This window comes from Schistocerca piceifrons, chromosome 6, assembly GCF_021461385.2.
Source record: "Schistocerca piceifrons isolate TAMUIC-IGC-003096 chromosome 6, iqSchPice1.1, whole genome shotgun sequence".
Classification (NCBI taxonomy): Eukaryota; Metazoa; Arthropoda; class Insecta; order Orthoptera; family Acrididae; genus Schistocerca; species Schistocerca piceifrons.
This window is the reverse complement of record NC_060143.1, coordinates 421,654,923-421,682,272: the sequence shown is the minus strand read 5'-3', so window position 1 is coordinate 421,682,272 and position 27,350 is coordinate 421,654,923. Positions and strand designations below refer to the sequence as shown.

At 43.7% G+C, this 27,350-nt stretch overlaps 1 protein-coding gene across 2 annotated transcripts in view; it reads right to left on the bottom strand.

The window, feature by feature from the left end:
* LOC124802507 (formin-2-like) overlaps positions 1-27,350 on the bottom strand; it is a 277,071-nt gene that overhangs the window by 127,744 nt on the left and 121,977 nt on the right. Inside the window, exon 5 of one of the 2 annotated variants that reach the window (XM_047263338.1) lies at positions 7,590-7,767. In XM_047263338.1, the coding sequence (XP_047119294.1) occupies positions 7,590-7,767 (178 nt within the window). Of the gene's footprint in view, positions 1-7,589; positions 7,776-27,350 lie in introns of both variants that reach the window. The other variant, XM_047263337.1, reaches the window with a different exon arrangement.

The window sequence follows — 27,350 nt, the reverse complement described above, 5'->3', positions numbered from 1 at the left end:
GTGTGCATTGTCCAGCATGCGCGTTATTGGCCCCACTTTTTCAGTTAAACCTTAAACAGTGACGGACAGCTAGAGATCTCTGACTGTTTCTACGCACATTTATCAGGTGCAGAGAAGCTGTATGCAATATCCCAACGGGATGGAACAGTCGCTCGCACCTCCAACCAAAGTACAGGCCACATCACCAAACGAGTCCCCGGAGTCAATATAGGCCTCTGGCCCCCAAGGTCCCTGGACACAGTGTGATTTTTATTTATGGGACACACAAAAATGCAAAGTGTATGCTGACAATACTCTCACAATAGATTGTCTTGAACAGAATATTAGTAGAGGAATTAAGAACATCACGCATGCAGAATTAGAGTGTATTGCTGGTACCGTTATCATACGAAGTGAGCGGTGCCTGGTTGCCCATGGCCACCGCTTCCTGCATCTCTTATGAACAGGTAACTACATGTTCTGTAACGTTACGTTATCTGTTCTTTTTTAGTTAGTTCAATGTGATACGGTCGTATGATTTTCGGTTCGTATTTCTGCGATGCATACATGTGGTCGTATCGATTCCTGGCGTCCACGCACCTTTACGCAAAGAAAAGTTGTTCTGTGGTCAGAGACACGGGAAGCAGTTTTAAGTGCGCGTCGGACAAGCCTGTGGTGAATGGTTAGCTGGACGACAAAGGGCGTAGTAGCCGTGCAGCGTGTGCTGGGCGCATGCTATACCCCTCTATTCCGTCACCTTCGGCACCGGGACCATGGTCGGAACGAAAAAAAGGTCGGATTATCCGAAAAATCTAATATTTATTGCAAAAAATATACAAAGATGTTTTGTACAAAATTTTAAACGATTTAAGAACTAAAAGATGTCTACAGTAATATAAAAAGATGTTTTTTACGCAGTCTTAAACAATATATTAACTAAAAAACCTCTGCACACGCTATAACATGTATTGGTTTTAAAAGGAATAACGACAAACAAATTACAGTACTTTACTGTAGTTAATAACGTATAAACGATATATGCTGTAAACTAAAAAATGTTTATACCACTGTATATAAAAAAGAAACTTTTTACAAAGAAATAAACTACTGTATGTATAAACTAAGAAATGATTACACTATATGCATTGTTTTTACAGTAAAAACGAAGACAAATTACTTGAAAAAAAAGTCAGTGATAAATTTTTGTTTAGCAGTTGTTAGTCCAGATTTAGCTTCAGTGTTCATCCAGTTTTTTTATCCACAAAACGTCCATTGGAGTTGAAGTTCGATTCTGCTCGATGTATTGAAGGGCGATGTCAAAAGCGTTTTTTGCATCGTTGTGTGGAATCCGTGGGGGGGAGGGGGGGGAGGAGGTTCGTCTTCGCCGTCCGATCCCCATTCATATGTTCCTGGCTAACAGGGGCAACAATGTGGTCGTCATCAAGCTCTTCAAAAGTGTCACAGTCTTTGTCACATTCGTTGATCCACTCTTCAACTTCATTGGCAGGGACGTTCGGCGACAGAGTTTGTAGATCTTCAAAGATTTCCAGTGCGTCGCTGTTTTGCTCATCTTCGGTATGCTCATTTTCAATCTTAACTTGTGGCCAAAGCCTGCGCCACGATTTTCGCAGTGTATCCGGTTTCAGTTCATTCGACGCTGCAGCGATTGTGTAGATAGCATCTTTGATGTTCAGGGATTTCATTGCCTCAAATAAGCTGTGACCTCCTTCAGATTTTTCCAAGATTGAGCTGTAAAATCGCCTTTTTAACCATTCGATAACGCCCTGATACATCGGTGTGATGGTGCGTTATCCAACAGGATTAGAGCACGAACAGGCAGATTTTTTTTTTTTGCTTCAGGTCTTTTTCGACCGATAGCACACACTCGTCGAAAAACCGGGATTTAAAAAGGTTGCAGTCCATCCAAGCAGATTTTTGATTGCGTAATAAACCTGCAAGGAAGATAAGTTTATATTTTTGAATTCCCTAGGCTTCTTAAGTTTGCCAATGACAAACAAGGGGAGCTTGTGGGTACCATCTACTTTGCTACAAAGAATGACTGTTATTCTATCTTGTTATAGTTTCGTTCCTACCACGGATTCATTTGAAGCTGCGAGCGTTTCTGCTGGCAACATTTTAAAGTTCAGTCCTGTCTCGTCGATGTTATACACTTGGCAGGGTAACAGTTCATTTTCTTCAATAATTTCTTGACACCTAACAGAAAACTCCATAGCAGCTGCGGCATCGGCAGATAGTTTTTCAGCGGAAACAGAAACAAATCGGACACCACGACGAGTTTTCCAACTATCAACCCAGCCTTCACTGGCAGCAAATTTACTTTCGTCTTCCAGTTTTTTGTGTAAAACCATCGCTTTTTCTTTACGAATTGGCCCGGATATTGGAGTTCCTTTCCTTCTTTCTTGACAAAACCACATCCACAATGCCGTATCAAGCAGTTTAAGTTTAGACTTTTTTAATGTTTGCGATTTTTCAGACTGTTTTCACCATCAATTGTAATTCTATAGCATTCAACGTCTTTCTGATTCTTCCTCCAATCCTTAATTGTCGTAACACCTACATTCAGTTCCTTTGCAATTTTTGGAGCTATTCTCCTCCTTCCAGTCTTTGTACTAGTGTTAATTTTTTATGTAGTGAAAGAGTTACCGGTACGTGTTTACGTTTGAATCGAGACATGTTGGAAAACAGACAACTGTACGCACAATGAATCTACAGTAATAAGTACTGTAGAGAACACCGAATAAAGCAAACAACGACGTTTTTTTAAATCCAAACAAAGGATGAAAGTGCACAACAACGTACAGTATAACAACATGCACAGCGATAGACTCCGCAACAATGGCCCGACAGGCGTTGATTCAGTGACAAGTCTGCACAGGCTCGCGAGTCTGAGCATGGTCGGACTAACCGGAGTGACGGACAATCCAAGGTCGGATTAGAGGAGTTCTACTGTAATTGGAGTCACGAACGAGGGCGGTGGAGTTAGGCTTGTTCTGCGCACCTACGTCACGCATACTCCAACAGCCAATGAGAGTTCAGTAGCGCTCTGCTCTGAATGACTTAGCTAATGCGGGCGTTCAATGTGATCGTAGCGAATTGTTTAGTGAATTTGCATTTCCATTTGTTGCGAGTTGTCATTACTGATGGTGGTGGGTAGTGATAAATTCTGCATAAGCAAGCGAGAGACATAATTTGCAGGATACACGCTTCCTTCAAGCTGAAAGCACGCGCATGCGCGTATCCCAACTGTCGCTTGGAATCGTCAATAATGCGATTTCCGTCCGTGCCTTGACATGCGCGAACCGCCATCGTTCATGGTCTGGACTCACAGTTGTGGACTGCCAAGATCGGGAAGTGCAACGGCGTCGTCCGAGTGATGGGTCAGCGGCCCGAAGGGTGCTGTTTAGTTGACGAATGACGGGGAGCCCATTACATCTGAACTAGTGCCTCGCACTCCTACTGATTTTGGTGAACGTCGGTATTCAGTTTGGAATCTGAACTGGGTCATTCGCGTTGGCTGGAACAGTAATTCGTCCGTCTGTGATCGACTCCGGTCCCGTGCAGGTCCATTCTGTAAACTGAACTGTTTTCGGTAAGCGAGTCTCGGGAGTATTTTTCCTATTTCTCCTGGAACACATCAAATTGGATGCTGCGCCGAAGAGCGACTTAGGCTTATCATTGATTGTACTGTCACGAAATTTACCCCGTCAGTGTTCTGCAAATTTTCATGAATGTGTGGCTAATCGAATACCTTTCTGATGTAAACTATGTTCAACTGTGTGCGGCCGGCCGGTGTGGCGGAGCGGTTCTAGGCGCTTCAGTCTGGAACCGCACGACCGCTACGGACGCAGGTTCGAATCCTGTCTCGGGCATGGATGTGTGTGATGTGCTTAGGTTAGTTAGGTATAATGTAGTTCTAAGTTCTAGGGGACTGATGACCTCAGATGTTAAGTCCCATAGTGCTCACAGCCATTTGAACCATTTTGAACTGTGTGCATAATAATCCAGAGAAGTGATGTCTGCTTCAGGGTATTTCGTGTATGTGGATACATGTTCTCCGGTTCCAATGGCCGAATTTTGCATGTAAGGAAGATAATTTCTTTGATTACAAAGCTGTCAATCAATCCTATCATATTCAAGAGGCAGGGTGAAAGTAAAGTTAAGACTGATAGAGATAATTAATCGTTTATAGAATTGGTCCTTAGCTTGGGACTGTAGTACAGTAAGCCACGTACAGATGTATCTGACACTGATGACAGGTTCATTTGTGTGCAGCGCATTAGCTCATTTTATGCTTCAGTGAACTGTAATAAAATTTTGTTATTGGTTCTTCTGTAACTACCGCAACGTTGGTTTTCTCACAGTCGGATTGGTTGAACTGGCGTTAAGTCACTCTCATGTCAGTACCCCTATGGGCAGTTACGGTGCACTAACATGAAAGAGTTTCTGAACTTAAGCTTATTTGGTTTAGAAAGAATTCCTTGGAAGACTTTAAATTTTTCAGGTTGGCTTTACAGTTTAAAGAAAAGAAAACTAGGGCAGTCTAGAACTACAGTGATTATTCTAAATACCTTGTATCATTGCAAAATTTTTTAGAGGTTATTGGCTCTAATGTTAGAGGGAAATGAAATTTTGGGTAATTTAGAATATCAGTAATTGCCTTTAAATATTTTGAAAGATTTTACATTCTAATAAAGTTGCATGATGTTAATGTTTTATTACGGTCGTAGGAAGGCAATGGCAAACAACCTCCTCTAGGACCTTGCCTAGTACAGCGGTGCGGGTCTCCCGCATCGTCCCCTACGCTCTGTCAAGGAGTAAGGGACTTCACCATCATAAATGTTATAGGATTATTGGTTTTAATGCTTTAAGGAAGAGAAAGTATGAATTTTCTGTGAACCAAGTAAACCAATAAATGTTCAGCTGCCGTGCTCTGCCGCTTACCACACCAGAACCGTTGTCTTCTATCCTGAGCAACTCCACAGGTTGCCTTTTGTAAGGTGCCTCTTACGTCAGGAGGACATTTTTACCAGTTTTAATAAATTATTGTCTCTTATCGATGTATTCACGATAGTTAGGAAGTGCTGTAGTCCGTAGCCGGCCACGAGTCGGAGAGCGTTTCCCACGCTGGCTGGCTAGGTGACGAAGCGATCAAATGTCGCGCGTAGTGTGGTGGGGCTCGGCGCTGGACCGTAGCAACAAGCGTCAGCCTGGGAAATATACATGACGGAAAGTACCGCCATCTTGGCGCCAAAGTCACCGATTTTATTTATTTATATTTAATAATTAAAGTCATTTATGACAACATGAATACTAGGAGGAGCCTCTGGATGTTTAAAACTATTTATCATAATTTTGCCTCGTTAAAATTCACACCCGTTCATTAACAAATGCGTATCTTAGTAAGTACGAACTCGATCGGAAATCCACGAACTGTGACGAAACTAGTAAGAGATACGTACAGACTGCACGCCAAAGTCGGCAGTCGGCATTAAGAGCTCTTCCTGTATTGTTCGATGGTAGCCATGCTCTCGGTTACGAGTAGTTTGTGACATGAGTGTTTCATTATTGATCTAATAGGAATAAAAGTGATATTACGGCATTCTGAATGTTAATTTCGAGTAAATAGATACCCCAAAGTTGATCGATAGCAATTTCAGATAATTAGCTTCCACCGACAGAGACATCCAATGCGCCAATGGACATCCAATGCGCCAATGAAGAATCTGCGCGGGACGACATTTACGACAGCTGCACCGCTCACAGGTTGGAGGAAATCCGACGACACGACCTACCAAGGCGGATCAAGGAAGGTCCGACTTACACTCGCAAATTTCGGGTGGAAATGCTGACCAGTTATACTGTGCGTCACATATACCACCCTCTATGGACTCGCGGCTAAGCTGAGTAATAACAGTATCAGTTTAGAAGAGAGGGGATCTTGCACTTTCCCTTTCGAATCCTTAAGAGAATCTACCGCATTGTTACTTTAACGTCGGGCGTGATACCAACCGGTTTTATGTGGGACACCCTGTATTAAATACACTCCTGGAAATTGAAATAAGAACACCGTGAAGTCATTGTCCCAGGAAGGGGAAACTTTATTGACACATTCCTGGGGTCAGATACATCACATGATCACACTGACAGAACCACAGGCACATAGACACAGGCAACAGAGCACGCACAATGTCGACACTAGTACAGTGTATATCCACCTTTCGCAGCAATGCAGGCTGCTATTCTCCCATGGAGACGATCGTAGAGATGCTGGATGTAGTCCTGTGGAACGGCTTGCCATGCCATTTCCACCTGGCGCCTCAGTTGGACCAGCGTTCGTGCTGGACGTGCAGACCGCGTGAGACGACGCTTCATCCAGTCCCAAACATGCTCAATGGGGGACAGATCCGGAGATCTTGCTGGCCAGGGTAGTTGACTTACACCTTCTAGAGCACGTTGGGTGGCACGGGATACATGCGGACGTGCATTGTCCTGTTGGAACAGCAAGTTCCCTTGCCGGTCTAGGAATGGAAGAACGATGGGTTCGATGACGGTTTGGATGTACCGTGCACTATTCAGTGTCCCCTCGACGATCACCAGTGGTGTACGGCCAGTGTAGGAGATCGCTCCCCACACCATGATGCCGGGTGTTGGCCCTGTGTGCCTCGGTCGTATGCAGTCCTGATTGTGGCGCTCACCTGCACGGCGCCAAACACGCATACGACCATCACTGGCACCAAGGCAGAAGCGACTCTCATCGCTGAAGACGACACGTCTCCATTCGTCCCTCCATTCACGCCTGTCGCGACACCACTGGAGGCGGGCTGCACGATGTTGGGGCGTGAGCGAAGACGGCCTAACGGTGTGCGGGACCGTAGCCCAGCTTCATGGAGACGGTTGCGAATGGTCCTCGCCGATACCCCAGGAGCAACAGTGTCCCTAATTTGCTGGGAAGTGGCGGTGCGGTCCCCTACGGCACTGCGTAGGATCCTACGGTCTTGGCGTGCATCCGTGCGTCGCTGCGGTCCGGTCCCAGGTCGACGGGCACGTGCACCTTCCGCCGACCACTGGCGACAACATCGATGTACTGTGGAGACCTCACGCCCCACGTGTTGAGCAATTCGGCGGTACGTCCACCCGGCCTCCCACATGCCCACTATACGCCCTCGCTCAACGTCCGTCAACTGCACATACGGTTCACGTCCACGCTGTCGCGGCATGCTACCAGTGTTAAAGACTGCGATGGAGCTCCGTATGCCACGGCAAACTGGCTGACACTGACGGCGGCGGTGCACAAATGCTGCGCAGCTAGCGCCATTCGACGGCCAACACCGCGGTTCCTGGTGTGTCCGCTGTGCCGTGCGTGTGATCATTGCTTGTACAGCCCTCTCGCAGTGCCCGGAGCAAGTATGGTGGGTCTGACCCACCGGTGTCAATGTGTTCTTTTTTCCATTTCCAGGAGTGTATATTTGTAGTAAACTATTTGTGTTTTCTTTATTCGTACCCCCCCCCCCCCCCCCCCCGAGAGAAGTTGTCCAGCCCTAGGTGGCATCCCTAGCGTGCTTTCGCAGCTGAGTAATAGGTGCGCTTACCTTCGAACTTCTGGTAGATCTGGAAGTCGAGCTTCTCGGGCACGAAGCGCGGCCGGTTGACCCTCTGCTCGAGCGTGCCCTTGTCTAGCGTGAGGCTGGCCACCTTCCTCAGCACGTTGCTGTCGGGAATGGAGTCGCTCAGCGAGGAGTGGCGGCGAGTGTCCACCGTCTGCTGCTGCTCCACACCTGCCAACAGGAACACCGACATCGTCAGCAAAGGCCTCCTTTATTCCAACAGCGTATCGAGAATTTTTGCCGCCGTGCTGGAACGTCAGCGATTACCAATTTAAGACCAAGAGAAAAATGCACGGATAAGAAAAAGTGTGAGATGCTTCGCCTATACCGCTCAGTCTAAATATCAAAGAAACAGTTGCGTAAATAAAGGAAGGGTTTAGGAGCGGGATTAAAATTTAGGGTGAAAGGACATCAATGATATCATTCAATTATGACACTGCTGTTCTCAGAAACAAACGTAAAACAGCAGGACCTGTGGAACTCAATGAACAGCCTTATGAGCACACACAACGGACTAAGATTACACCGAAGACGAAACCAAAGAGGGGAAACAAAAACGAGATTAGCTGTAAAGCCGGCCGAAGTGGCCGAGTGGTTCTAGGCGTTTCAGTCTGAAACCGCGCGACTGCTACGGTCGCAGGTTCGAATCCTGCCTCGGGCATGGATGTGTGTGATGTCCTTAGGTCAGTATGGTTTAAGTAGTTCCAAGTGCTAGGAGACTGATGACCTCAGATGTTAACTCCCATAGTGCTCAGAGCCATTTGAACCATTAGCGGTAAAATTTACATCAAAATTCAGAATCGGGAAGTAGGCGAAGAGAAGGCGTTGTGCGACTTTGAAAGCTAAATACGAGGGTCGTTCCGAAAGTAACGCCTCTAATTTTTTGTGGTGACTTTGAAAGTCCGCACTAGAGGTCGTTGGTGTAGTGCTAATGCTTGAACCTTCCTCTTTCATTTCCAGGTAGTTTCGTTGTTCTGCGGTAGCTGGCGCTAGCAGAGCAGTGTTCTAAAATAGAGTCTGATATGGATACGTGAATAAAACAGCGATGTGTGATTTAAGTCCTCACTGCAGAAGAAATTGCGCCGTTTGTTATTCATGGACGCTTGCTAAAGGTGTACGGAGACTTGAGCAATGTAAAGCGATGGGTACGGCATTTTACGGCGGTGAAAAGGGTATTCATGACAAGCCACGGGGCGGTCGACCGTGCACAGCTGTCATCCCTCGGAACGAAGAGCGTCTTGTTCAATTCATGCGTGCTGATCGGCGGTGACGACTAGAGTATTGTGTCCACAGCTGAATTTCGTCTGTAATGTCTTGGAAACAACGTTAGAACATCTTGGTTATTACAAAGTCTGTGCGAGATGGGTCCCGCGTATGTTTACAAAAGAACAAAATATTCATCGAATAGAAATTTGTAGGGATCCGCTGGATCAATATGAAGCTGAAGGTGACGTCACCGTAGATGAGACGGTGTCGCCACTACGAGCCATAATCCAAAAGATAGTCTATGGAATGGTGACATGCGAATTCAATGTCAAAGAAGACATTTAAGACAAAGCCGTCTGTAGGCAAACTGATGTGCACAGTCTTCTGGGATAGCCAGGTAGTGGTTCCTTTGGTTGTCCTGGAGCCTGGAGAAACTGTCAATTCAGCATGCTACAAGACGACACTGACTAAGCTGTAAGCCCGAATTTCCACGGTATGGCCAAAGAAAATGACCAGCTTTCACCTGCAACATGATAACGCCAGGCCCCACAGCACACTGCAAAATTCGGCTGGACTGTCTTGCCACATCCACCGTACAGGTCCGATTTAGCGCCTTCATACTTCCATCTCCGTGGGCTTCTGAAAGATGGACTACGAGGCGAACATTTTCCAGACTCGGATACTGTTGTCAAAGCTGTGAAGAAGTGGTTAGCCTCAGCTTGTTCCAATTTTTACAAGCGTTGCATGCAGGCTCTGGCTTATCGTTGGCGAAAGCGCAGTCTGCAGCTGAAATATTGCTCTATTTAGCTGTGCTGTTGTGATTCATGTATCTCCTGTACTTTCCATGAATAAAAATAGGAGGCTTTGCTTTCGCAACGACCCTCGTAATACGTGACGGACGAAGTAAGGAAGATATAAAAAGCTGACTAGCTAAGGCTCAGAGGTCATTCGTGACCGAAAGTAGTCTGCTAGTATCAAATATCCACCTCATTTTGATAGTCTGAGGAAGAGATTTCTGAAAATGTACATTTGGAGCATAGCACTGAATGGAAGAGAACCATGGACTATGAGAAAGTTCGAAAAGACGAAAATCGAAGCGTTTGAGATGTGGTACTAAAGAAGGATGTTTACAAGTGGGTAAACACATTCTGAGTTCCAATAGAATATATTTCCATCAGACAGCACTAATTTAGAAAGCAACGCTCGTGTTAAACTCAACTTCTCCTTTTCTCACACGATATTCTGGAAACCATGGGTGGAGAGCAGACAGACAGATTCCGTATTCCTACATTTCCGAAAAGCGTTTGACACGGTGCCCCACGACAGACTGTAGACGAAGGTCCGAGAATGCGGTATGGGTGCCCTGATACGTGAGTGGCTCGAAGATTTCTTAAGGAATAGAATCCAGCGCCTTGTCCTCGACCACAAGTGTTCATTAGAGACAAGGGTGTTGTCAGCAGTGTCCCAGGGAAGTATAATAGCACCGTTATTATTTTCTATGTACATAAATAATCTGAAGACAGGATGAGCAGCAATTTACGGTCACGTACGGGAAGGTGTCGTCGTTGGGTGGGTGACTGCAGGAGTACACTAGATGACGGACAAAATTTATAGTTGGTGTGATGAACGGCAGTTTGCTCTAAATCTAGGAAAATGTAACTTAATGCTGATGAGTTGGAAAAACAATTTGCAACATTGGTATGGTGTAGCTTAAGACAGTCAAATCCATCTAATATCTAGGTGAAATGTTGCAAAGCGATATGAAACGGAATGAGTTCGTCAGGCGTGTAGGAGGGAAGGCGAATACTCGACTTAGTTTTATTGGGGCAATTTTGGGAAAATGTAGCTCATCTGTAAGGAAAACGGCGTATAGAACGCTAGTGCGGTCCATTCTTGAGTACTGGGTATCCCCATCAGGGCGGATAAATGGAAGACATCGAAGCAATTCAGAGGCGTGCTCCTAGATTTGTTATCGGTAGGTTCGATCAGCACGCAGGTATTACGGAGATGCTTCGTGAATTCAAATGGGAATCACTGGAGCGAAGACGACGTTCTTTTCGTAAGGCACTACTGCTGAACTGCTTTCAGACAGTTGATTTTCCCTCGCTCTACTTGCGAGTGGAACAGTAAAGGTAATTAGTACCACCATGCACCGTATGATGGTTTGTGTGTAGATGTAGACGTAGATTGATGAAATACGGAATGACGAGGTTTTGTGCAGAATCGATGAGGATAGGGACATTAGGAAAACACTGACGAAAAGAAAGGATAGGATTACAGGACATGAGGTCAGTACCCAAGGAATGCCTTTCACTGTACGTCAGGTAGATGTGAAGGAGAAACAGTTGTAGGTGAAGAGAGATGCTGGAATACGTTCAAAAAACAATTGAGGACATAAAGTGCAGGCGCTGTTCTGAGATGAAGAGGTAGGCACAGGAGAGGAATTAGTGGCTGTCAGCATCAGATCAGTCAGAAGACAGATGACCAAAATAAATAAGTGAATATAATGTACCAGTCTAAATCGCATTAACTGTAATTTTAATGTTGGTTACATAGCAGCCTCATCAGAGCGATTTCAAAGACAAATGTGAAGCCAGTATGCAGAGTCACTGTGTTATTACCAAGTAGTAAGCAATGCGAACAGGTATCGCTCGAGTATCTAGTGAAACCTCCTTGATCAACGTTGAACTGTTCTGCCCTCTGTTGAAGTAACGCAGATCTAAGTACTGTCCGTGTTATGCACAACTCACTGGAAGGGCAGCTATCGAGTTTAGCTGTGTATCGACTTGCCGCGGCTCAAACAGAAGAGATATCTCTGTCTCAAGTGCGGTTGTTATGAGCGGAAAACGGTCCCACTCAACAGTATTTGGACTGGAATCAGTGGAGCGTGACGTGAACTCCGGCACGAATCGTTTGGTGGTATGCTGGGTATAGATGTAGATGAAAACAACTGCATCTCCAAAAGGCTGTCTCTTAATTTAAAGATATAGGAAATCTGTGATATGTCTTAGTATCCTGCACTGAAAGTAATGATTTTACAAATAAAAGAAATGTTGAAGCAAATTCCAGTAGCCTGGGGCGAAATCTCGACAAGAAGTCATCGATAAAGAAATTAATAAATGATTCTACGAGTATTATCGGATTTTATTCTGACGAAAGAACAGATATTACTCTCGAATCGGATTATATTCTGACGAAAGAACAGATATTACTCTCGCCTGCATTATCTGGTGGCACGCGGCAAGTCAGGAATTTAATTCTTTTCAATATTATTATAATAAAAGATAATCTTTGAAGTAATGGATAAGGCAGCAGGTTCTCCTTTTGCCGTATTACTACGAGCATTGAATTCTCGTCTCAGATAGTTGCCGTTCCAGATACGGTCGAATTCAATCATATAATATTATTTCTGAATTCACTGTGAACTCTTAGTGATGACCGTGAGTTTATATAATTATCCATATCTATGAAATAGAAAGATTGAAAAAAGAACGCTACCTACGATTGCTCGCTTTAATACTTAAATCATTTTTATTATTGCGAAGAATACATATATATTTTTGTATAAAGGCGACTGCACTCTTCCAGAAACTAAGTATGAGTGAGATTTTACAACGGCCGTAATTAATTTTATAATATTCTTTAGTGCCCAGTGAGTCATGACAGTATTAGCAAGGATTCATATTCCGCGCCAACGATTCCGCGGTATCGTTACGCAATCTCTGACCAACACCAGAGGTAATGCGAATTTACTAATATTTCGTAAGATACATGTTATAACCGGCTGATAAACTCAGCACTGCCCGGGTATTCATTGTACCAATGTTTCATTAGAAACGAAAGCAAAAAGTGAACTTGGTAGTGTAATATCGAAAAAATTTCATTTCCATGTATTCGTGAAAACACCTTTGAAATTATGCGGCAGACTCGGTATAAGATGATCCCAGACAGTTTCTGTATGCAGGACGTAGCTGCTCCGCATGTCTCCGACGCGATTTTGTAAACTTGCTTCTGGCAACGTCTATTCATACGAGGGGCGTTTGAAATGTCCGTGCAAAAATAAAAACTACTTACGTGTTTGGGGTAAACCATTTTTATTTTTCGACATAGTCTCCTTTTAGACTTACACACTTCGTCCAACGCTGTTCTAATTTGTTGATCCCTTCCGAATAATGGGAATTGTCCAAGTCTGCAAAATAGCTATTAGTTGCTGCAATCACCTCCTCGTTTGAATAAAATCATTGTCCCACCAGCCATTTCTTCAGATTGGGGAACAAACAGTAGTCTGAGGGAGCCAAGTCTGGGGAATAGGGGGACGAGAAACGAGTTGGTATCCTATTTCCATTAATTTTGCGACCACAACTGCTGAGGTGTGTGCTGATGCATTGTGATGGAAAAGGACTTTTTTGCGGTCCAATCGCCGGCGTTTTTTCTTGCAGCTCGGTTTTCAAACGGTCCAATAACGATGAATAATATGCACCTGTAATAGTTTTACCCTTTTCCAGGTAGTCGATGAGGATTATCCCTAGCGCCATAACCTTTCCGGCCGAAGGAATGGTCTTCGCCTTTTTGGTGCAGGTTCTCCCTTGGTAACCCATTGTTTAGATTGTTGTTTGGTCTCAGGAGTATAGTAATATATCTATGTTTCATCCACAGTGACGAAACGACGCTTAAAGTCCTGCAGATTCTTCCTGAACAGCTGCAAACCATCCTTGCTACACTTCACACGATTCTGTTTTTTGGTCAAGCGTGAGCAATCGCGGAACCCATCTTGCGGATAGCTTTCTCATGTCCAAATGTTTATGCAAAACATTATGTACTCGCTCATTCGAGATGCCCACACCACTAGCAATCTCACGCACCTTAACTCTTCTGTCATCCATCACCTTGTCGTGGATTTTATCAATGATTTCCGGAGTCATAACCTTCACAGGGCGTCCAGAACGTTCAGCATCACTTGTCCCCATTTGGCCACTCCAGACATTTTGAAACCACTTATAAACTGTTCTAACCGAAGGTGCAGAGTCACCGTACTGTTTATCAAGATTCGCTTTAGTCTCCTAAGGCGTTTTGCCTTTGATAAAGTAATGTTTAATCACCACATGAAATTCTTTTTCGTCCATTTTTTGACAATCAGTCGACTTCCTTGCTGATATTCTTCTCGGATTTGCAGCCGGATCATGTCGTCGGCTGCAAACCCGTGAAGAATATTAGCTGTTATCACGCCGGGAAAGTGTACGAAATGACTCGACTTCCTTGATTCACATGAATGCCAAACACAAAGAAATAGACCAATATGGCTGAAACTTGGTGTGAGTTCTTTCCAAAGATGCTACTAACTAAACACGACCTCGATACGCGCCGGTGGTGCAATCCCTCGGACTTTGCACGGACTTTTCAAACGCCCCTCGTAGCCGTATACACAGATATTGTTTCCGCCTACACCAGTTTGCGCTCCGCAGTTGAATGCTGTCAAAAGCGGAGCCAGATGTCAGGGATAAATTGACTCGACTGTAGGAATGTCTTAGCAGTAAAGAGTAAACGTATTAAAAGTTCAGCGATTTGTTGCCTGATCGTAAGGGGTAAGGGATAGGTGCGCCAAGGTGGTTGAAATCGGTCCATTGCTTTAGGAGGAAATGTGCGACATACACACACAAATACACACATACATACATCCATTTTTATCACATATATGGATTCACGGCCTCGGAACAGGAAGGAATGCAATAAGAACGAGGTACACAAGTTGGCACTTTAACACTTTATCATTTTTATTACTGCAAGTATACAGACACCTTTCTATTAAGACGACTGTACTCTTCCAGAAACTAAGAGTGACTGGGAGTTTACAATGGCTGTAATTAATTTAATATCAATCTTTAGTGAGGATCGAATCATATCTGAATTGGAAAGAATTCATGTTCCACGACATCAACTTCCCCGTATCCTTACGTTATCTCTAACCAATATCAGAGGTAACACCAGTTTCCTAATACGATGCAGGGAGATGCAATAAGACGAGGTGGCGCTACAGACTTAACGATGTACATTGCTTTGAAGCCGGCGCCATTATATTAGTAGCTCCGATTCTTCTAAGCAGTAAATAAGCAGTGAATAACACAGTGAGAGGGACGCATTTACTGACGTTTTTCTGGTCTTAAAGGCATATTTGGTCCCGTAATACGACGCCCTCGTTAATGTAACTATCTGTTAGCCGTTTCGAATAATCAAGAAGAGAAGTATGTGATGTGAGAAGGCTGTTTTTCGTAATCCAGCGTCTTCATTAATAAGGAATGACGAAACTGATGTATCGCCTATGTCCTCTTCCCAAAAATGCTGAGTCCATATTTTGCAACGTTTGGACGGTTTGCAATATTCCCTTCTCAAAGCGTTCAGCTAGAGCGCTCTTCGCGTTGTACTGATTGAAAATCTAAAATTAAATTACAGAAATAAAACCAATACAGTAGACGTAACCAGCGCAACGAAAATTCATATATATAAAAGAAAATATCGCTTCAACCAGTTTACTTACGAATTAAATGTGATTTCTTTACACTGTAGACTAGAATCAGAACTACTATTACACCTGTAAAGATAAAAACTGGCATTTCTATTTATCAAAACACTTCCACCAGAAGTTAAAGTTTTGGGGCCACTAACGCTACGGACGTCGGCTTGAGCCTTTGACGTCATGACAACTCCCCTTATTATACTTCCACGGTAAGATGTGTTTTAATGCCAAGCAGTCCTTCAAGAAGAAATAACACACGTGTTTACGATGGCACTTAGTATGATCATGTACACCGATTTCTTTTCCAGGTTCTTTGAGCCCATTTCAGAATTTCCACCCTTCTCTGTATGTTGATTTGGCCGTGGTGGTCTGGCGGGTAGAGAATAAACTTCTGCCCTGCAAGTTCCGCATTCAATTCCGGATAGGAACGGGACTTTTCCTCCTCCAGTCCCTCCTAGATGACCCCTAAGTTCACTCAGATTGCCGCCAAAAGAGTGCTGGGGATCTTTCGCGGAGGTAAAAGGCGGCCGATTTCCTTCCCCACCCTTTCGTAATCCGACTTTGTGCTCCATCTCTGAAGACAGTCGGAAAGTTAGTCTCTTAAGTCTACCTACTATACCTAGTGCCGCTGCGAAGAGAGGCTGTATTCAACATACGGCCAAGTCAATAACTCGATGACGCGTTTGTACCAGAGATTTTTGTTTACTTTGTATGTTGCTACTATTGTAGTAATTTATCCCCAAACGGCCTTCAATGTCAAACTGCCTCCGTGCTAGAACATATTTTAATTGAAACTAGGATTCGTAGATCATGTCGAAGTTGCAATGATAAATATCCTTTATTTTCGGTAAGCAGTTTCGGTCACGACGCCCATTGTCGTCGTTTTCATCGCAAGTATTCAAACGTAATTCAACCAGTACATTAGTCAATACTAACAACCGGCAATCAGGAGTAACATGTACAAAATCATTTACAACACAGACCTATGACAAACACCACACGAAAAATTAGAAAACTAAGTGTACAAATATTTGGTGTGCTTGTAAAACGGACGCCTGCTTACAGTCTTATTTTATTTGATGTAGCATAATGCCTCATTTATAAATATTTTGCGTGCTGCAGCTCATGTGTCAACGAGTCTGCAGCATCTACAATCTGGCCTGCACGTTCTTAAAAACATAGTGATTTGTCTCCTAAACAAGTTCCAAAACTGAATATCTAGGTGCCGAAGACATTTGACTTTTAGTGCACAAATAAATAAAGCAGAGATAGGTAATTAACGAAGTTTTTAATTAACGCTAATCCATACCATACTGATGCCGACAAACTCAAAGGGTTTTATCCCTACGAACATATTTATAAAAAGAACCGTTCACCCTAGAAAATGAGTTATGTGCAGTTGTTATGACCATACCTGCACTAATAATGCTTACGGGGGGACGTTGATGAAATTGACCAAGATATCAATTTTCGATTTATTTTTTATTTGTTAGTAGACCTCATGGACAATAAGTTCCCAAAGTTTCAATGTTGAAATCGCATCAGAAGTGCCTGAAAATTAATTAAAAGTGTGACGCGGTCTTCCTGCCTCCCCAAGCTCAGAGGGGTAACAAACCCTACATTCACAAGGAAAGGCTTCCAAATTGTATCCTGGATCTTGCCAAGCCCACTTACAGGTTTCTGGCCGACCTTGCACTTCTTAAAAAGTGTGTTCATGGCAAAACCCATAATCCAAATGAATCTCTAAATTCACTCATATGGAAACGATGTCCTGAAAACACATCTGCATCTGCTACAGTTGTCAGAATTGCAACTTATGATGCAGTTATTGTATTTAATGATGGGAACGTCGGGAGGATGAAGGTATTAGAAAGAATGGTCTTCAAGATAGGAAATTTTACTCAAGACATCCTGAGAAAAATAGATTTACAGCGCGTCTCTGCAGCTCAAAAGTCAGTTGACGACCTGGTAAAAGAGAAAAGACAGACAACACGAAACTAAAAGAGGAGCCTTGAAGGGAAAGACGACCCATAGTACAAATGTCGTAATAACAATTTGTCCGTTTTATTTGGACTGTTGAGCTCCGTGGGCTTGGATAATGATATTTTACTATAAAAATACAGCGACCAGCCACTTTTTTTTGCGTTTTATTTATGCCAATATGCATTTCGGGTTTGCACCCATCTTCAGCTGGTAAATTACATGTATCTGTAGAAACTGAAGAGACATGTAATTTGCCGGCGGAAGATGGGTGCAAACCCAAAATGCATATTGGCATAAATAAAACGCAAAAAAGTGGCTGGTCGCTCAATTTTTATAGTAAAATACAAATGTGGTGCCTTCTGAAGAAGTGACATGAGGAAAAAAGTTAGGTTGAACTTTAAATTACGTTTCCCGAAAAGTTTGTTTTCTTAAGTTTATGTACCTTTTCCTCAGATTCTACGAGTGCTACAATTATGAAATTTTGTGCACATATTTCTGTAAACCTAATAAACGTTCTCTCAAGTGCAAATTTTGTAATTCTGATTGCAAGCTCAGACATGGGGCAAAGTGCTTGGAATTTTGCATGAATTTAAAATTTTACTTGTGGAATTATAATTAAAAAATTATGAAAATTCTCCTATTTGACCTATTCCAAAAACCTCATGAGAGAGCTTACAACATATAAAGAGATGAAACAGAGATATTTTTGTAGAAATCTCTTGAATACTTTCTGAGAAAAAGGAACTTACATTATTTTTTTTTAAATAAAACTTCAAATTGCATTAAAAAGAGTTGAATGTATATAATCAAAGGATTTTATATGTAAATGTGTTACTTTCATGTAAAGCGTGGTACAAAATTTTATTGCCATATCTCCAAAACTGTGGATTTGGAGCGTTTTTTGAAATAGCGTGTGTCTTTCATTAACGTCCCCCCTTAAGGAAAAGGAGCTACTACAGTGCGATCCAAACGATGGCGGTTGGAGCACGTCGAGGCACGGATGTGGATTGCGTTGTTAACGATTCCAAACGACAACTGCCGCACGCTCATGCGCGTGCCTTTCGCTTGAAAAAAGCGTATGTCCTGCAAATTAAGTCTCTCGCTTCCTTATGCGGAATTTATCGCTTATCACCAACATCAGCGATGACATTTCGCAACAAATGGAACAAAAATTCACAAAAGAACTCGTTACGATCACGTTTAATGCTCCCATCCAGAGCAGGGCGCTCAGAACACTAATGAACGCGTATTGGCTATCGGAGAATGCGTGACGTAGTGCGCAGAACAAGCCTAAGCTCGACCGCCATCGTACACCAACTATAGTTGCTACTGCCTCGTAATAATTGCTGGTTCAAATGGCATATCATTGCTGTTCCTATATTAAGGTACGATCGGTCTCGAATTGGAAACCACGGTGAAAATCTGATGAACTTTTGCATAGATGTGTTGAGCAGTGTCTCTAGTATGTCTGTCGATCGCGTCACTTCGCTCTTTTCTGTTTTGGGCACACAGTGAGCACATAAATATGCCTATAAAATAGGGTCTCCCGTCAAGTTTGGGTGCTTGCTGAGAGATTTCGCCTGATTTCATGCAGCCCACGTAACATAACAGTCATGAACTTACTTCTTCATGACAAACTCTCGGCCGCACACTGCAGGAACAATGAAGATGCTCCTGCAGCGTTTTCGATGGGGACTGTTTGATCACTCACCATACAGGCTGGACTTGGCTCCCTCTGTTTTTCATCTCTACTCACATGGTGGTGGTAAGTTCCTATGGGACCACACTGCTGAGGTCATCGGCCCCTAGGCTTACACACTGCTTAAATGTAAACTAACTTACTTTAAGGACAACGCACACACCCATGCCCGAGGGAGGACTCGAACCTCCGACGGTAGGAGTCGCGTGGACCGTGGAAATACGCCTTAGACCACCAGGCTACCCCGCGCGGCTCTACTCACATGAATTGACGGCTATGAAGACTTTTGGCACAGAGAAAGAGCTCCAGACCAGCGTAGAGAATTGGAGGAAAAACAGGAGGTTGCCTTCTATGACGAGGATATTAAAGTTTGTATAACGCTACAACAAATGTCTAAGGCGGAGCGACGTAGCTAGAAGGCGTAACTAACTGCTGCAAATAAAAAAGTTTTTCCATTTTCACTGTGGTTTCGATTTTGCGACCAACTGAATCTTCATGGGACTAACACAGCTCTGACACATTTACCGAATTTTCCTCCTTTTTTTTGCTCCGTTTATCACTTAGCCTATTGGCTCATTCCTGCAATTCCTCCGAGCCTGCTGTTCGACTGTGAGAGGGCCATGGAAGCTTATGGAAGGAATTTATAATTTCGAGTGTCTCATGAGATGGTTCAAATGGCTCTGAGCACTATGGGACTCAACTGCTGTGGTCCTCAGTCCCCTAGAACTTAGAACTACTTAAACCTAACTAACCTAAGGACATCACACACATCCATGCCCGAGGCAGGATTCGAACCTGCGACCGTAGCAGTCGCGCGGTTCCGGACTGCGCGCCTAGAACCGCTAGACCACCGCGGCCGGCGTCTCATGAGACATTCTCTATCAGAAACGCTGGGGGCCTGTGAAGATGGAGAAACTTCATCGAATTAGTGTCAATAATTTCGACAATGATCTTTGGAGTCTGTTTTAGACATATCGAGACACTATGCCAGTACTTAGCAAGACCTAGTCCACCCCTGTAATCTACTGATGTTACCTTTCACTATTTCCAACACAACTACAAGACGTTCTGTCACACAATATGTGGGAATACCACTACAGGGGGAACGGATTTGGTGGAGTGCCCTTTTTTTATTTCTTGAACGGTTCGAGATCACGGCGTGAGGTTCATGGCAAATGACTGCACGCAAAGGAGTATATAACTGCGTTGTATGGTTACCTCTTTTAGTTCTTGTACCAACCGCTTAACATAATTCATTCTGTGTTTGTCACCCAGCGAAACAAAAAAGGTCTGTGGAGGATTCAGAGAAATGGCCTTCCTCAAGTACGTGCGCTGCCTTTTAATAAATAATAGTATCGCCTGTGGTAGAGATTCGACCAGTTGAGTCAGTGGACCTGATCTGCGATTTTTTTTTTAAATTCATCCATCTTAATGTGATATATTCCACCTGCAACTGAAATTTTACCCTCAGAACTCACCCATTGAAATAATTCTTTCATTCCTCTTTAACTGTGCGATAATTTGAAGTGAGTTTTTGATACTGTGCATGGAAAAATAAATGTGTTAACGGCGGCAGATTAACTTATGACAACACAATGTAAATGCCGGAACCATCTGCAACAATTAAATATGAACGTCCCTAAAATGCGATTTCACGAAATCTTATTTTCGTGTGTAATTTCTACCATAGCACCTGATTGGCATGCGCGGCAGGAATTGGTAACAATGTAAAAGACCGAGGAAAACTTATCATTTGTGTATGTCTACTTCCTTATACTTTTCTTAATGGCTATGTATACACATGATTTCTTTTTGTGCGCAACTATGGCAAAGTACCTTTCGAAGTATATAAGTTTCATTGGCCTTCTCGTTTAATTACCTTTAAAAATAGATACTTCAGTTTTCCATGTTCACGTATTAATATTATGATTGTTCAGTAAAACAGATGCATTTATCATTATGAATGTCAGCATTCCTCTCCATTTCTCTACGTAAAAATTGTGTCTGTCTAATTTTCACTCCGAAAGCTAGACAGTACTGTATGTACTAGAGCCCGGATTTCGACGTAAATGCTTGTTGCACGCATGTTTACATGTTTTGGCCATTTGTGGAGTAAATGAGTATCTCGAAGATTTAGTCGATATACACTACTGGCCATTAAAATTGCTACACCAAGAAGAAATGCAGATGATAAACGGGTGTTCATCGGACGAATATATTATACTAGAATTGACATGTGATTACATTTTCACGCAATTTGGGTCCATAGGTCCTGAGAGATCAGTACCCAGAACAACCACCTCTGTCCGTAATAACGGGCTTGATACGCCTGGGTGGTGAGTCAAACAGAGCTTGGATGGCGTGTACAGGTACAGCTGCCCATGCAGCTTCAGCACGATGTCACAGTTCATCAGGAGTAGTGAATGGCGTATTGTGACGAGCCAGCTGCTCGGCCACCATTGAACAGACGTTTTCAATTGGTGAGAGATGTACAGGACCTGCAACATGCGGTCGTGCATTATCCTGCTGAAATGTAGGGTTTCGCAGGAATCGAATGAAGGGTAGAGCCACGGATCGTAACACATCTGAAATGTAACGTCCACTGTTCAAAGTGCCGTCTATGCTAACAAGAGGTGACCGAGACGTGTAATCAATGGAACCCCATACCATCACGCCGGGTGATACGCCAGTATGGCGATGACGAATACACGCTCCCAATGTGCGTTCACCGCAATGTCGCTAAACACGGATGCGACCATCATGATGCTGTAAACAGAACCTGGATTCATCCGAAAAAATGACGTTTTGCCATTCATGCACCCAGGTTTGTCGTTGAGTACACCATCGCAGGCGCTCCTGTCTGTGATGCAGCGTCAAGGGTAACAGCAGCCATGGTCTCCGAGCCGATAGTCCATGCTGCTGCAAACGTCGTCGAACTGTTCGTGCACATGGTTGTTGTCTTGCAAACGTCCCCATCTGTAGACTCAGGGATCGAGTCGTGGCTGCACGATCCGTTACAGCCATGCGCATAAGATGCCTGTCATCTCGACTGCTAGTGATACGAGGCCGTTGGGATCCAGCACGGCGTTCCGTATTACCCTCCTGAACCCACCGATTCCATATTCTGCTAACAGTCATTGGATCTCGACCAACGCGAGCAGCAATGTCGCGATACGATAAACCGCAATCGCGATAGGCTACAATCCGACCTTTGTCAAAGCCAGAAACGTGATGGTACGCATTTCTCCTCCTTACACGAGGCATCACAACAACGTTTCACAAGGCAACGCCGGTCAACTGCTGTTTGTGTATGAGAAAACGGTTGGAAACTTTCCTCATGTCAGCACGTTGTAGGTGTCGCCACCGGCGCCAACCTTGTGTGAATTATCTGAAAAGCTAACCATTTGCATATCGCACAGCATCTTCTTCCCGTCGGTTAAATTTCGCGTCTGTAGTTTCGTGGTGTAGCAATTTTAATGGCCAGTAGTGTAACAATGAACTTACTCGTTTATAATGCGCATTACATCAACTTTCTGGCAACAATGCGCATATTGCAATAACTTGTATGAGAGCACGTTTCATTGATATTTTTACATAGGAATTACGCAAGATGTGCAGAAGAGAAGTAATCCGCGAATTTTGTTAGTCTGTAAACTTCATACTGACCTCAAACACCATTGGTCGGCTCGATAGGTGTTGATAGAAGTACTTCACACCAATCAATTTCAATGAAAAAGAAAAAGTCCTAGCAGTGGTAAACAAGCTATCCTTTATATGACGAATGCCGGGAAAGGAATGAAAATATTTTATCCTAACGAAAAGCACAATGAATATTTAATACCTGTGCTACACACTCTAGTGAAACTGTACTTCCAAAATATGACCAAGTGAATACATTGACATCCTCCGTAAAGAGGCAGTTTGACACACAAAATACAAACATTTGACAACTCTGACAGCATTAAGTCATATGCCGACTTTTTCTTATTAAGTCCATTCTTGTGAGTACCTGTCCGTGTTGCCGCATTTAGAGATATACTACTAGATTTAGTTTTGCCACCATAAACTATTTTAACCAAATGGAGTACCTCGATGAATGTTGTGACTTTTTATTATCATAATTTTAAAGAAGTTAAGTCGGTAAATTTCCGCAAATTTATTGACGTTAACATCTGTTTGCTTCATACTATTGTAAAGCCTTAAGTTATTGCCCTGTATTTTTTTTCGGTTTTAGGTCATATACACTTTCGACGCCAATAACGCAACTTGCATTAAAGGTGAGGGAGTGGCATTCAAGAAAACAGATCTAAAGCAAGACCCGATTTACATCAAATCAAATTTTGCACTTTTGTCTGCAGCAGCACCGAAGTTAGAAACCACTGTTAACTGGTGGAATTTCTGACAATTTATTATTGAAGAAGTTGAAAAATGTTTGTATCATCCTGTTGAAAAGTGCGTGTTCCAAGAAAAAGATAAGATGAACAAACTTAACAAATCAGGCCCTAATTTTGAGTTTGTCGAGTTGACAAAAAAAATGTGGTGAAAACGTAAAAGACTTCCAACTTGGTCTGAGTTTTTCCGAAGTTTCTTCATTTCAGTATGTGACGTAGAAAGGTCATTTTCGATGTACGAATATGTACTGTCTGACAAACGCATGAGCATAATTGAAGAAATTTCGGAGAAATTGGTTGCTGTTTACTGTCTTAGAACAAAATAGAAATAAATATAGAACTGCCTCATTGTACATGTTTATAATGGTATGATTGAGCATGAAATAGTGCAGGAAATCCGTGTCTATGGATTACATACAAGAGTTTAATTAAACTCGCTTAAATGAATAGAATCAAAAGGGATGAAATCACTTCCGATGTAACAACATGAAACTAAGTGCGGAACCGCGGACCATTTCAGTAACGATGTACCGTATTACAAAAGTGTGGTTATGTCAATCCCAAAACTTTCCGCATTACGGCTATTTCTCCGTGAGAAACGCCTGTGTAGCATCATGAGGCTATTTCGGTGTCGATGCATACTCTAGGACCTATTTAATTTGAAATTGTGTTCTAAAGGCGCCTGTTGCAATATGACAAAGGATTACAGCTTACCGGGCGGACCGAAGGTAAGGTCGCCCGTTTCCAGGAAGCGTTGGAACGCACCAGTTGGGTGCGAGGGAGGGGAGGAGGGGGGAGGCAGCAGACGAGCGTAGTTCCTGCTTTTCTTAGCGGTCATGGGCGTCGAGGCGTAACTCTCTGGTCCCTGGAAGCATGCTGCACTCTCATACTCAATTTCAGAAATACATTGTTACACGTAAGATTTGAGCGGCTCGGAGGAACACAATGTGTCATGTATTTCGGGTTGCAGGGCAATCGGCGCTACCTATGAGCAACAGAATACAATACACCAGCAGAAAGTTCAAATTTCACACACCAGATGTCGAGGCGATGCTTTCAATGACGAGCGACAGGTAAAATGACGCGTTAAGAGGGACCCGTGTACGTTTTCCGAGAATGTAGCCACATTTGACGTGTTACAAAAAAACGACGATATTGTTAGTGATTCTGATATCTCCGACCAGGTTCCCGATACATTCCCAATAAGACATACGCGTGTAGATCTGCAATTCTGTTGTACTTAAGTATGCTCCACGAACATAATGGGAAGTTCAAGTGGCGGTTGGTTAGTGCAGCTACTCACGGACGTCCAGTGTGGGTTTTAATTATCGTATACCAGCAAAAATTGGTAGATATGCTAATATGGAACCAATTAAAGCTGGAAAAAACTAGTTCTAATTTTGGGCACCAGGTGCAAATCTGGCGTTGCACAGCATCTCGTCGACGTCTCCAGTGCTCTTATTGAAAAAATTGTGTACGTAGCGGTCAATAATAAAACCAGCATCAAGCGTGTCTCAATTGTCTGATCTTTTCCGGCCACGTCTCGTTCATAATCCATCACATATGGAAATATTTCCATACATCTTTCCTGCATAGACAAAGCCAGATTTTCACACGGTGGCCAAGATTATAACTAATTTGTTTCTACCTTAAATCGGTTCCACATTAACGCAATAGAATATCCACGATGTTTCACTGCTATACGATGATGACAGCCCAGACCGGACATCTGTTAGTATCTACACTATAATTGTAACCACCCAGTACATATCATCATGCTCCAGAAATACATGAAACATGGGGTTATTATTGAATGGCTGCTGTTGAAGGCCTGAAGGTGAGTATCTGCGTATTTCTTCATTTATATTCCTACAAGTAACAATAACAACAACAACAATAATAATAGTAATAATAATAGTAATAGCAATACTATTTATTGTTATACAAGTAATCTGCGAAGTATTTCTAACTGGCCTGAACAGCTTGAGGCTGTTGCCAATGGGCACCACTGTGGGGAGCCGGACTTGGGTATCACGGGGATGTCAACCTCGTCCCGTCTGTCCCCAGATCGGTCTGCCGCTGTGGTTGCCCCGGTTGCTGCCCGCAGTGGGGCTGAGCCCTCGCCTGTGGTTGACTGGGAGGTCGTTCCAAGGCGTGGTAAGCAGCGAAAGACGTTCCCGGAGGCTGATCAGAAAGCCTCCCCGGTGCGTCTGACAAACAGATTTCAGGCACTGTCTCTGGCTGAGCCAGATGCAGCTGCCCGCCCTGTTTCAGAGGATGATTCTCAGCCTTCAAGGTGCTGGCAATCACAGAGGGTGGGCTTATTGGTAGTTGGGAGCTCCAATGTTAGGCGCGTAATGGGGCCCCTTAGGGATATGGCGGCTAAGGAGGGGAAGAAATCCAGTGTGCACTCCGTGTGCATTCCGGGTGGAGTCACTCCTGATGTGGAAAGGGTCCTTCCGGATGCCATGAAGAGCACAGGGTGCAGCCAGCTGCAGGTGGTGGCACATGTCGGCACTAATGACGTGTGTCGCTTTGGATCTGAGGAAATTCTCTCTGGATTCCAGCGGCTATCTGATTTGGTGAAGGCTGCCGGTCTTGCTTACGAGATGAAGGCAGAGCTCACCATCTGCAGCATCGTTGACAGAACCGACTGCGGACCTTTGGTGCAGGGCCGGGTGGAGGGTCTGAATCAGAGGCTCGGGCGGTTTTGCGACCGTGTTTGCTGCAGATGCCTTGACTTGCGCCATAGGGTGGTGGGGTTTTGGGTTCCGCTGAATAGGTCAGGAGTACACTACACTCAGCTGGCGGCTACACGGGTAGCGGAGGCTGTGTGGCGTGGACTGGGCGGTTTTTTAGGTTAGAAGACCTCGGGAAAGTACGGGGTGGGCTGCAATCTCAAAGGGTGCATGGCAAATACAGGACGTGCTTGGATCAAGGAACAGTCGGAATTGTAGTTGTAAATTGTTGTAGCTGTGCTGGGAAAGTTCCTGAGCTTCAAGCGCTAATAGAAAGCACAGAAGCTGAAATCGTTATAGGTACAGAAAGCTGGATAAAGCCTGAAATAAGTTCTGCATAAATTTTTACGAAGTCTCAGACGGTGTTCAGGAAAGACAGATTAGGCAGAATTGGTGGTGGAGTGTTTGTGTCTGTCAGTAGTCGTTTATCTTGTAGTTAAGTCGAAGTAGATACTCCGTGCGTATTGGTATGGGTGGAGGTTATACTTAACAGCCGAACTAAGTTAATAATTGGCTCCTTCTACCGACTCCCGGACTCCGATGATATAGTTGCTGAACAGTTCAGAGAAAATTTGAGTCTCGTAACAAATAAATACCCCACTCATACGGTTATAGTTGGTGGGGATATGTTGGCAAAAATGCTTGTTCAAAACCGGTGGTAAACAGAAAACATCTTCCGAGATTGTCCTAAATGCTTTCACCGAAAATTATTTCGAGCAGTTAGTCCACGAACCCACGCGAATTGTAAATGGTTGCGAAAACACACTTGACCTCTTAGCCACAAACAATCCAGAGCTGATAGAGAGCATCATGACTGATACAGGGATTAGTGATCACAAGGTCGTTGTAGCTAGGCTCAATACCGTTTCCTCCAAATCCACCAGAAACAAACGCAAAATAATTTTATTTAAAAAAGCGGGTAAAGTGTCACTAGAAGCCTTCCTAAGAGACAATCTCCATTCCTTCCGAACTGGCTATGCAAATGTAGACGAGATGTGGCTCAAATTCAAAGATATAGTAGCAACAGCAATTGAGAGATTCATACCTCATAAATTGGTAAGAGATAGAACTGATCCCCCGTGGTACACAAAACAGGTCCAAACGCTGTTGCAGAGGCAAAGGAAAAAGCATGCGAAGTTCAGAAGAACGCGAAATCCCGAAGATTGGCTAAGATTTACAGACGCGCGAAATTTGGCACGGATTTCAATGCGAGATGCC